General features: G+C 32.2%; 1 protein-coding gene across 1 annotated transcript; it reads right to left on the bottom strand.

Moving 5' to 3' along the window:
- Positions 1-8,505: 8,505 nt before the first annotated feature.
- On the bottom strand, positions 8,506-10,239 carry LOC124930704 (protein RGF1 INDUCIBLE TRANSCRIPTION FACTOR 1-like). The gene is made up of 4 exons (XM_047471047.1): positions 10,053-10,239; positions 9,781-9,984; positions 9,166-9,381; positions 8,506-9,087 (listed from the first exon to the last, which is right to left on the bottom strand). Exons 1-4 carry the CDS (start codon positions 10,053-10,055, stop codon positions 8,881-8,883), a joined length of 630 nt encoding a protein of 209 aa, XP_047327003.1. The 5' UTR covers positions 10,056-10,239; the 3' UTR covers positions 8,506-8,880.
- Between the last annotated feature and the right edge of the window lie 654 nt (positions 10,240-10,893).

The raw sequence follows: 10,893 nt of genomic DNA, 5'->3' as shown, positions 1-10,893 counted from the left end.
TACCTTTCTTTTTTAAATTATTTACTTTATCTAGTAATTAAAATATTAAAGTATATTTATTATTTTATAAAAATAACCTACTTTTCCAAAATTATCCTCATCAAATTAATTCTTTTATATAATCAATAAATTCTTTTAAAAAATCTCTTACCGAACCGGCAATTCACATATTATTGCCACGTGGCTGAAATGATAATTTTCTATGGAGAATTTTAAATTTTATATGGGTCCCATAAAGTGTTATTTACATGACACGTATTAAGATAACAAAGAAAAAAATGGAATAATTAATGGAGAGGCTAATTTTGAGGGGATGGTTAACATCTGGACTGGAAAACTCTTCAAGGAAGGAATCTCCACGTGTTACTTTCTAGTTGCTTTTCCACATTACACGTCACGCTCAACCGATTTGTCATCCTCAACCGTCATTACTGGCTTTTGGGTTTTTAACCCTTTTTTTTACTTTTCACTTTTACTCAAAATATATACTCTAGCTTTTGATTATTCTTTTGGTTAAAATTGTTATTTGTACTTTATGCATTCATACAAATAAGTGAAATCTAGCTAGTTCCTCCTGGTTTTGTTTTAGATTTTTTCTTTCTTTGATTGAAAAGATTTGAATTTGAAATTGGGTCTGGATTGAAAACAAAAAATAGATTTTAGATCGATAATATTTTAAAATAATACATTATAACAAATTTAAATTCAACACCACGAAGCACTATTTTCATATTAGGGTATTGATCTCACACTAAGGTATTGATCATCATCAGAGGTGTAAGGAGTTGACACTCTAGATAGGCATATTCTTATGATGCGGTAAGACATTGATGATTTTTCGTATGAAACAATGTTATAATATGTTTGTTAAATTATATATCTTTGTACTGCGATTCTGTTAGGCCTACGCATCAAGGCCTCGGTCTTAGAATATTTCCGGCACCCGGTCTCGGTCCTATGGTGCACATGGGCCAGTTTTCTGTTTGTTGTCTAATAATTCTGTTTTGTTTATCTTTTTTTTATATTTCTCTCCAACCGAATTATGTTATTCTTACAAGTTGTTGTAACAAGTTTGTAACCGATTACTCTTGGATAATTTAGTCGCTTTAAATCTTGATGCCCACTCCACTTTTTTGCTTATGAATTGAACTTGTCAAATTTGTTGCTCTAAGTTATTCTATCGGTCTTGACCCTCTTTCTTGGACTACTAGGTGTATTCTAGTGGTATTCTCTTCTCACCCCGGTTTATTCTCTCTTTAACCTCGAATTCTCTTATCACATAATATCCATTGCGCTTGATTAAGGAATTCTATACTTGGCCCATCAATCAAGAACACGTTTCTTGAATCAAGAACTCGGAAAGTTAAGTTATAGCTTCAAGCATAACATTTGGTATCAGAGCTGGGCGATTCTCCAAATGGTAGAAACCCGCCAGCAAACAGAAATGGAAGCACTAAAGTTCCTAATCGAAGGATTGTCCCAACAATCAGCCGCTACGCAAGCCATTTTGCACCAACACATGACTGAATCGGTTGCCTTGCATATTGCCTTTAAACAGCAGATGGCCGAACTAAGCAATAATATAGACGGAAGATTCAATGTCGCTGAAGAAAGACTTGTAGCAATCGAAAGTGCCGCGTCGGGTAAGGGCCAAGAGCCCTGCGCCGGCCCCGATGATCATGATGAGCCTTCTTGCCACGGTCTTCCATATCGACCCCATCACCCTAGCCAGAACCGCGACCAACATTATGTTCCTCCCACTCGGCTAACCAAGGTCGACTTCCCTCGGTTTGATGGACCCGATGTCGAGGGTTGGCTGGTATCCGCCGAGCAATTCTTTAGGGTGGACAAGACAAAGGATGACACTAAATTAGATATCGCCCCCATTAACTTTTTGGCGAAGCAAGAATGTGGTACGAGTCATATCTTCAGAACCGCAACCAAAAGGAAAACAAAATAAAATATTAATACAACAAAACAAAAATCTGGCCCATGTGCACACTAGGACCGAGGACGGGTGCCGAGAAAGGTTGTTGGAATTATTCTAGGACCGAGGCCTTGATTTGTAGACCCTAGAAGATTCTCATGAGAGTTTAAAATTCTTTTTAAAAAATCATTATTTGATTGATTGGTGTGCTTTTCGTGGTGAGATTTTGACCATGGATAAATATAGGGAAAAAAGATGTAGTATCGTTAGTTGGATGTGTCTATTGAATATTAAATCAATGTCTCACATTTTATGCATTGTTGTGACAAATAAGAATGACAATGGGTATCTGTAATCTCGATATCCATGAATATCCGATGGGCAGGTTCAAGGTCTATATAAGGATGTTAATCGATAAAAATGATTTAAGGAAAAATACTCCACTCTTTCATGCTTGTTTAGTACAATGTAAAAAGCTTTTTTTTGCTTGTTTAGGACAATGTGAAAAGCTTTTATCAGAATAGTTGGTTTTGATCCCATTTGGATTGGGATGGGTGAGTGAAACCATTTTAATAAACTTTTTATATAAAATATATGTTTTTGAATGAAGTGTTTTTAAATGATAACTTTATATTCAATCCATTAATTAACTAATTTAGTAATGATAAAATATAATACGATAGATGAAAAAAATTCCATGAAGGAGTTACTTAATTAGAGGATGAAGTGTGGCCCATTGTACACAAGATTTTGCCCCTACCGTATACTTGGTCGAAAAATTATCAACATTGTCAGCTGAAGAAACTTAATGACCTATCGCAAGGTTATATGAGAATAGGAAAGCGTATCTCGAAGCCGAGAAAATGTTATTTTGATTAGTTTTTATCAATGATTGGAAATATTATTGCTTGGAACGTTTATGGGTTAAATGGTGGTGTGAAGAGATGTATTATTAAGTCACTAATGGGAACCCTTAGTTGTGACATATATTATTTTAGTGAGACTAAAATTCGGAAGATGGATCAATAGATCAGTAAGGATATATGTAATTGACAGTTGTGTGGTTGGGAGGCTCTTGATTCTATAGGAGTATCGGGAGGAATTTTTGTGGCATGGAATGAAGACATGTATGAAAAAATAGATGTTAATTTAGGTAGACACTCGATTAACGTTCAATTAAGAAATCGAGAGGATAATTTTCTATGAGTAATTTATGCGGTCTATGGACCAGTTCTATCACAATTTAAAACAGAATTCTTTAATAAAATGAAGAACATGCGAGTCTTTGGGACTTACCAATTGTGTTTGCGGGCAATATGAACGAAGTTAGATCCCCGTCTGAAAGGAAAGGGGCCAATAAGCTTATTAGCCTAATGCACGAGTTCTTAAAGACAATTGAAGATTTTGATCTTATCGACTAGCCTTTAGAATGCGGTAAATTCACCTTTATGAGAGGTAATAACAATGGGGTCAAGTTCATTCTCATAACTATAGATTTCTAATTACTGAATCTATTTTTCGAGGATTTTCTAATATATTTCAAAAGGTCCTTCCATGAAGTTGTTCAGATCACCGACTGATTTTGTTGGAACGTTGTATGATGGAGAGAACATGTCGACCATTTAGATTCGAAAATAAATGGTTGATCAAGGAAGACTTTATACCGTGTGTGCAATCATGGTGGGTGAGTTAGACATTAGTTGGTTCTCTGTCGAGTAAACTCTTTGTGAACTTAAAAAATCTAAGCAAGCTTCTCAAAAATTGGTTTGTGAGAGATCGTGTTTTATTTTGTGCTAAAATCAATGAGTTAGTAATGAATTAATGTCATTGACGAGACTAAGGAGATTCGTGAACTCTCCACTAAGGAGGTTAGTTCTTGAATTCACATTGTTAGTAAGTTGTTTGATATGTGCAAGGAGGAAGAAATTGGGGCACACAAGCAAAGTAGAGCTACATGATTAAAAGTTGAAGATAGAAACACCAAATTTTTTTCATGGGATCTCTAATGCGCAAGCAAGGAATGATGTGATTAATTTAATCTCGATCGAGGGGAAGTTCATGATAGTGAACCAGAAATTTCTACGAGTATTGTCAAATTTTATAAGGATTTGTTTAAGGAACCATTTAAGGTTAGACCTAAATTGAATGGTATTATTTTTTATTCAATTAGTTTAGCGCAAAAAGATATGTTGAAGGCTCGATTTTTGTTGGAAGAGGTTGAAGAGGCCATTAAGGGATGCGGAAGTGATAAAGTGTCGGAATGCAACGAGTATACTTTGGCTTTTTTTAAGAAGGCGTGGCCTTTTCTTAAGACGGAAATTATGGAAGCAATTGATCATTTTTTTTTTTCATTTTTCATCATTTGATAAGAGTTAGAGCTCTACTTTGATATAACTTATTTGTAAAGCTTCAGAGAATATTGATGTGAAGAATTTTAGGCCTATTAGTCTCGTTTCATCTTTCTATTAAGATTGTTGCAAAATGTTTGAGAAACAAATTAAGAAAGGTGTTAGAGACGGTCTTATCTAGTAATTAGATGACACTCATCAAATGTCGTCAAATATATGATGTTGTATTAATAGCCAATGAGTGTATTGACTTAGCTAATTCAAGAGGTGACAAATGTACTTTTGTCAAGTTAGACGTCGAAAAAGCTTATTATCACGTCAATTGGGAGTTTTGTTTGATGTAATGGGAAGAATGGGAATGAGTGCGAAATGGATTTGGTGAATTATATTTTGTTTCTTGATGGCTAAGTTTTTGTCATTGTTAATGGTAGTTCTTAGAGTTTTTTGAGAGTTTGAGGGATTAGACAATGTGATCCACTCTCTCATTTCTTGTTCGTTATTGTTATGGAAGCTCTCTAAAAAATGATATTGTTCGTAAAAAAATTGAGACTCATCCGTGGAATAATTTGTGGGTCAAGAAGATATCATTTTTCTATATCACATTTGTTTTTCGCTGATGATATGCTCTACATTGTTCAGGCTACCTATAAGAATTTTAAACACCTTAAGGATATTTTATAGGTAAGCGGTGCATGTTTCCAATCTTTGAGTGAATCTGAATAAGTTAGACATATTTTTTTCAGATCATGTTTCTAATATAAGAAAGATGATGTTGAAAAATGTGTTGGGGTTCAGAATTGGTGATCTTCCATCAACATACCTTAGTATGTCATAAATTATGATCGTCTCTTAGGACTCAATTATCACTAAAATGGAATGAAAACTATCTAGATGGAAAAGTAAAATAATCTCGAAAGGGGTCGGTTAATCCTCATTAAAAGTGTGTTGTCATATATGTCTACATATATGATGTCTTTATTTATTCTTTCCAAGAGTGTGATAGTGAAAATAGAGAGAATAATGTACAAATTTCTATGGGATTCTCTAACTCATCGTTTTGTCATTTAGTTAGTTGGGATAAAGTTAAATGTTTTAAATATTAAGGAGGTTTGGATATTCGAGATCTTATTTCCTTTAATAAGGCTCTTATATCAAAACGGTGTTATAGATTTACAACAGAATCGAATGGTCTTTGGGCATCGATGATCAAATGTAAGTATGGTTACGATTGGCCTGGTTGGTTCACAAAAATGTATAATTATCAAGCGGGGTGTAGCATTTGGAAGGGAATTTATTTTATGTGGAAAAGTTTTCGTGAGCAATTTATATTCATTGTGGGGATGGTTCTTCGATTAGTTTTGGGGACGACATTTGGTGTAGTGTCAAAAGTATAGCTACGACATATATAGAGCTTGCTTCTATTGTCATATGTAGAAATTCCATTGTTAAGGAAATGTTTGATCATCGATCTAGTGATTTCGCTAGCCGAATTAGATATAGAATGAGATTAAACATTATGGAGAGTTCGTCTCATAATAGAATTTTACTTTTAGTAGGACGCAAACAAGTGTCCTCATCTGAACAAGATGTTATGCATTGACAAGACATGGATAGTTTTCATGTGTGGCATTGCTACAAGTTGTTTGCTAAGATGAGTTCATATAACTTTTGTTAGGATAAACTTTGGAAGTCAAAGATTTCATCCAAGATCTCGTTCTTTGGATGGAGCGTTATTCATGGTGAAATTATTAAAGATGATATGTGCATGAAAAAAGGTTGTATTATGGTTAGTCGTATGTGTCATGAGGAGGTTGAATTAGAAACTCACTTACTTTTGCATTGTCGAGGGGTGACTTATATCTAAAGTCTTTTGTGAAGTATCACTGGGATTCATTGGGTGATGCCCGAGTTTTTGGGTAGTTGTTGGGAAATTTGAATTGAAGCGACTAATATGGAAGGCCTACACAATTGGGTTACCATCCAAATTATTTTTTTGTGAACTAACTGGTTAGAGAGAAATTGTCGAACTTTCACTGATCATAGTCGTTTGATGCGTATCATTCATAATGTTATTACTATGACGTTTTTTATATTCATTCCGGAAAGTCGGTAGAGTCCGTCGATAAGTTAATCATTTTTCTGCTCCCAATATGCTTTCATCCACCTGACTTACGAGCTCGATACCTTATTTAATAACGTTTTTTTATAAAAAAAATTATTATTATTTTTTTCATTTCATGCTTTTGTAGTTGTGTTTAAATGGTTTTTATTATTTTTAATATATATATATATTAATAATAATATTAATAATAATAAATTATTTAACTTCATTAAATATAAAAATGTTTGAGCTTTTGTAAATTAATACATTTATTTGAAGAATTAAGTAGAAGATTTAGGCATAAACTTGTTATTTTTCATGATAATTAAATATGTAAATCAATATGATAATTACTTTTGATCTCTTGTATCGAGTGGGCTTTTTCAAAATTATTTCTTTAAATTTAATTATATATCTTTACCATGATCTACTTAAATGACTACCCTTTTAATCAAAATAAAATGAGTTTAAAAATATTACATAATTTAACTGTTATGGTGTCTGTTTGAATTAACTTATTGGTAATATAATCTATTTTTTAAAATAAAATTATAATATTAATATACTAACAAATTGACTTTTATTCGCTTTAAAATAAAACAAAGAGTTAAGGTCGTATTCAATGACATAAAACGAACTACATCAAGATTAAGACTCATCAAACTCATCAAAGCCGTCCAAAATAATCCAACGGCTTAGAATAACTTCTACCTACGTGGCATCAGCGAATCCCTCCACCGAGAAACCGCCCCCACCTTCTCCATATTCCCTAGAGGCGGCTGACCTAATTTTTGTTATATTTTTTTTTTCAATCACTTATCCAATGATACAGTGACACGTAAGGACCCACCCAAATAACGACAGCATTGGCACTCGTGTGGTGTGGGCTCCAGAAGACACACTTGCTGAGTAGTAATCTGCTCCTTCTCGATTCCACCGAAAACAATGTTTTTTTAAATTTTTTTATTATAAAAAAATATTGATTTGCGATAATTTTAAATAAATTAATAAAAAAAATTGAAGTGTTTTAATATATAAAATTAATAATTTACAATAAAAAAATATTTTAATTAATAAAAATAAGTCTTGAAAGAAACTTTTAGGCCTAGTTTTAGGATTTTTTTTTTTAAAATTTATAAAGAGAAAAAAAAATTGTTAATGATTTTGAGGATATAATAATTATTTTTGATAAAAAATTTAAAGGTTATATATATATATATATAATAAAAAATAATAATTTAAAATAAAAAATATTTTAGTATTTTTGTTAATAAAATAAGTAATATAATGGTTGAGAAGTAATTTTAATTAAAAAATTGATTTTGTTTGGATTTTTTTTAAGAGAAGTGACAGAGGGAGGGAATTATGTGTCACTTCATCTCTGGTCTTAAAACCATAAAAGGTGAGGAGAGAGAAGAAAGAGAATTTTTGTTATTTTTTTAGGTAATCAAATTGTGCCACATTATTCTCTCCCTCGTTCCCTCATTCCCTCATTCATTTTTTTTTAACCTATATAGAAGACCGGCTTAACTTCCAATATAAATTTATATAGGCTGCCTCAATTTTTTAATTAAAAATAAAAAATATACATTATTTTGTATTAAAAATAAAAAAAGTATTATTTATGTGTTTGTGTTTTTTTTTCTTTTTTTTTATAATATTTTTATGACTTTTTTATATTATTTGTTTTCTTAATGTCATGTTTGTGTAGTTATTTAATATTAATGGATTATTTTCAATATATATAATATAATTAATAAATTAAGATTATTATAATTTGACATATGATTTCCTTGTTTAATAAAAAGAATTATATAAAAATACAATACTTCAAAATTCAACCAAAAAGAATAGTATCCAACAAAATAGGATAAAAAATATATTCATATCTTCTTCAAATAACTTAATTGACTATTAGGCTAGATTGATTGATTTTATACAAGTCAAAATAAAATGTTTTCAACTTATTCGCCTAAACAATTATGCATACTTAATTTATTTATTCATTAACGATTTTAAAAAAATAGTACATAAAAAAAGACTAGTGTAATTAAAGATATATCTTTATACCCTCTCTTTTTTCATCTTAATGTTTTTAATCCTTTGAATAAACTTGAAAATAAAATCACAATAACTAATAATAATACAATTATATTATATTATATTACTTCATTAAGGAAGTTATATTTATATACATTACATTATCCCCAAATGAAACAAACACAAGACGTAAACAAAAACAAAGCTTGTTATTCTATTCCTATTATACCCTAAGACCTAGACCATATATATATATATATATATATTATTTTTATTTTAAGCATTTGATAAAGTACACAGTCATTTTACATTTTCCCACTTATTTCTCTATTTTATCCTTATCATCTGCATCTATATACAGTAAACACTGGCCTTTTAGTAAAAGCACAAGTGCTAGTAGTGGTGGGGAAGACTATAGAAAAGAGGCCAACTTTGACTTGTTTTTTTATTTTTTTTTAAGTGGTTTAATATTCCACGACTAGACCCATAGGGGCACGATGGGGAATTCCCTTTCTCCTCTTCGCCGTCCGGTAGTTAACCGCCGTGGGCGGCGGCGTTGACGGGCTAAAACTCTGGATCTTATTATCCCGCCGCCCATGGCTACTGCTGCTACTGCATGAGTCATCGGAGATTGCTTCTGTTGGGAAATGTCTCTTCCTTGTACCAACAATCTGTAATTAGAAAACCCAGATCAGAAACACAATCTTTTTGGTGAAAAGAGGAAAACCCAGATCGGAAATTGAAAAAACCTTGCAGCCAAGAGAGCAGAAACGGAAGGAATCGAGAAGACTGCGGTCACAGACATGGCAGGTATTTGTGACACCTTTACCGGGCCTTGGCTGTGGCCTTTCGTTCAAGAAAACAACCTTAGCACTGTTTATAACATATGTTTGAACTGATGTTATGTCAAGATGTTTCTGAATCTCAGCCACTCTGATCACATCATGATACGATGATCTCCTAATCTGCCAAATTTTTCAAAACCCAGAAAACTAGATGATTCTTAATGTAGAAGAGATCAATTGAGTTAAAAATTTCTCATCTCCGTTTCAGGAAAGAAGTTGAAAATAGGTAAAATGCTGAAATTCATAAAACCCAGATCAAATTTCTCATCACCGTTTCAGGAAAGAAGTTGAAAAAGAGTTAAATTGCTGAAATTCACAAAACCCAGATCAAATTTCTCATCTACTTTTTCAGGAAAGAAGTTGAAAACAACCAAATGCTGAAATTTACAAAACCCAGAAAACGAAAAAGCCTAAAAGATATCAACACGAGAAAACCCTGTTAAATTTTCTCATCTCCATTTGAGGAAAGAAGTTGGAAATTCCAAAAAAGGTTTCAAACTTTTTAGAAGAAAAACGAACCTGAATTGCGCGGTGGTCCTTATGATAAGCAAGACAAAGAGAACAGAGAGGTCCGTTTGTGCAATCTAAGCAATACATATTACATTCACTCTTATGAGAATCGACATGATGTTTGCATTGTACAAAGAAGCTCTCACGAAGGAGAGGTTTTAGCCACGGCGGCCAATTCCCACCGTGATCTTCTTCATCTGGGCCACCAGCTCCCTATACAATTGAACAAGATTGTTTTTAATGAAATGGTATAAAAGTGCAAAATTACACCATTAAAGTACCATGATTCTTCTGTTTTTTGGCTTGATTTCACGGTTGGGAAACGCCAGCTTGAAGAGAAATGGTTGTTTTTTGAGTGGAGCGAGAAAGTGGTTCTAGTAATTGAGTCAAAGTAGGGGAGAAAGAAAGAAAGAGGAAAAAGTAGTTTGAAGTGGAGGCGGTGAGGGGAAAAGATTAAGAAGGGTTCTTGTAGATGAAGGCGGGACCATGGAAAGAGAGAGAAAGAAGGGGGTTGTTCTTATCCGCACATTTGTTTCAATTAATTAAGTTTTTTTCATCATTAATCAATTTCACATTCATCCAATTAATTTTTAGGCCTAGTTTGCTTTTGAATTATTTTGATCACTCTCACCCATTTGTCCTATCCTTTCCCACATTTTCTCTAATCTTCTTGTCAATTGGAGTTGTAATGAGTTAAAAATTGACATGATAACATTCAAAATTCAAGCTTGATTTAATAAAAACTATCTAAATTCAACCTCAAATAACAACTAATATGTTTATAAAGATTCAATTATAATCTGTTCATATACTAATTGTCATATTTGAAGTAGTTTTTCACTCAATTTGAATGATATTTAACCTGAATGTGACTAGAATAATAAATGTAGCATTGTCCTGTACAAGCATACATACATTGATAAATAAAATTAAATGGATATCATGACTAATATATTTATTTATTTTATATATGAATAAAAAAAAATATAGTATGACTAGTCGTATATGTCATAAAGAGGCTGAATCGACAACTCACTTACTTTTACACGGTTGAGGATGACTAGTATTTGAAGTCTTTTATGAAATATTACTATGATTCAGTGTGATGCTCGAGTTTTTGAA

The sequence above is a fragment of the Impatiens glandulifera genome, chromosome 3, assembly GCF_907164915.1.
Source record: "Impatiens glandulifera chromosome 3, dImpGla2.1, whole genome shotgun sequence".
NCBI classification, from domain to species: domain Eukaryota; kingdom Viridiplantae; phylum Streptophyta; class Magnoliopsida; order Ericales; family Balsaminaceae; genus Impatiens; species Impatiens glandulifera.
Note: the sequence above shows the minus strand (reverse complement) of the source record. Positions and strands in the feature narration are given on the sequence as shown.

Coding starts and splice junctions, on each gene's coding strand:
- LOC124930704 (XM_047471047.1), bottom strand. Junction 9,382..9,780: donor AGGACCACCGCGCAATTCAG/GTTCGTTTTTCT, acceptor AAAATTTGGCAG/ATTAGGAGATCATCGTATCA. Junction 9,088..9,165: donor TCTGCTCTCTTGGCTGCAAG/GTTTTTTCAATT, acceptor TTCTAATTACAG/ATTGTTGGTACAAGGAAGAG.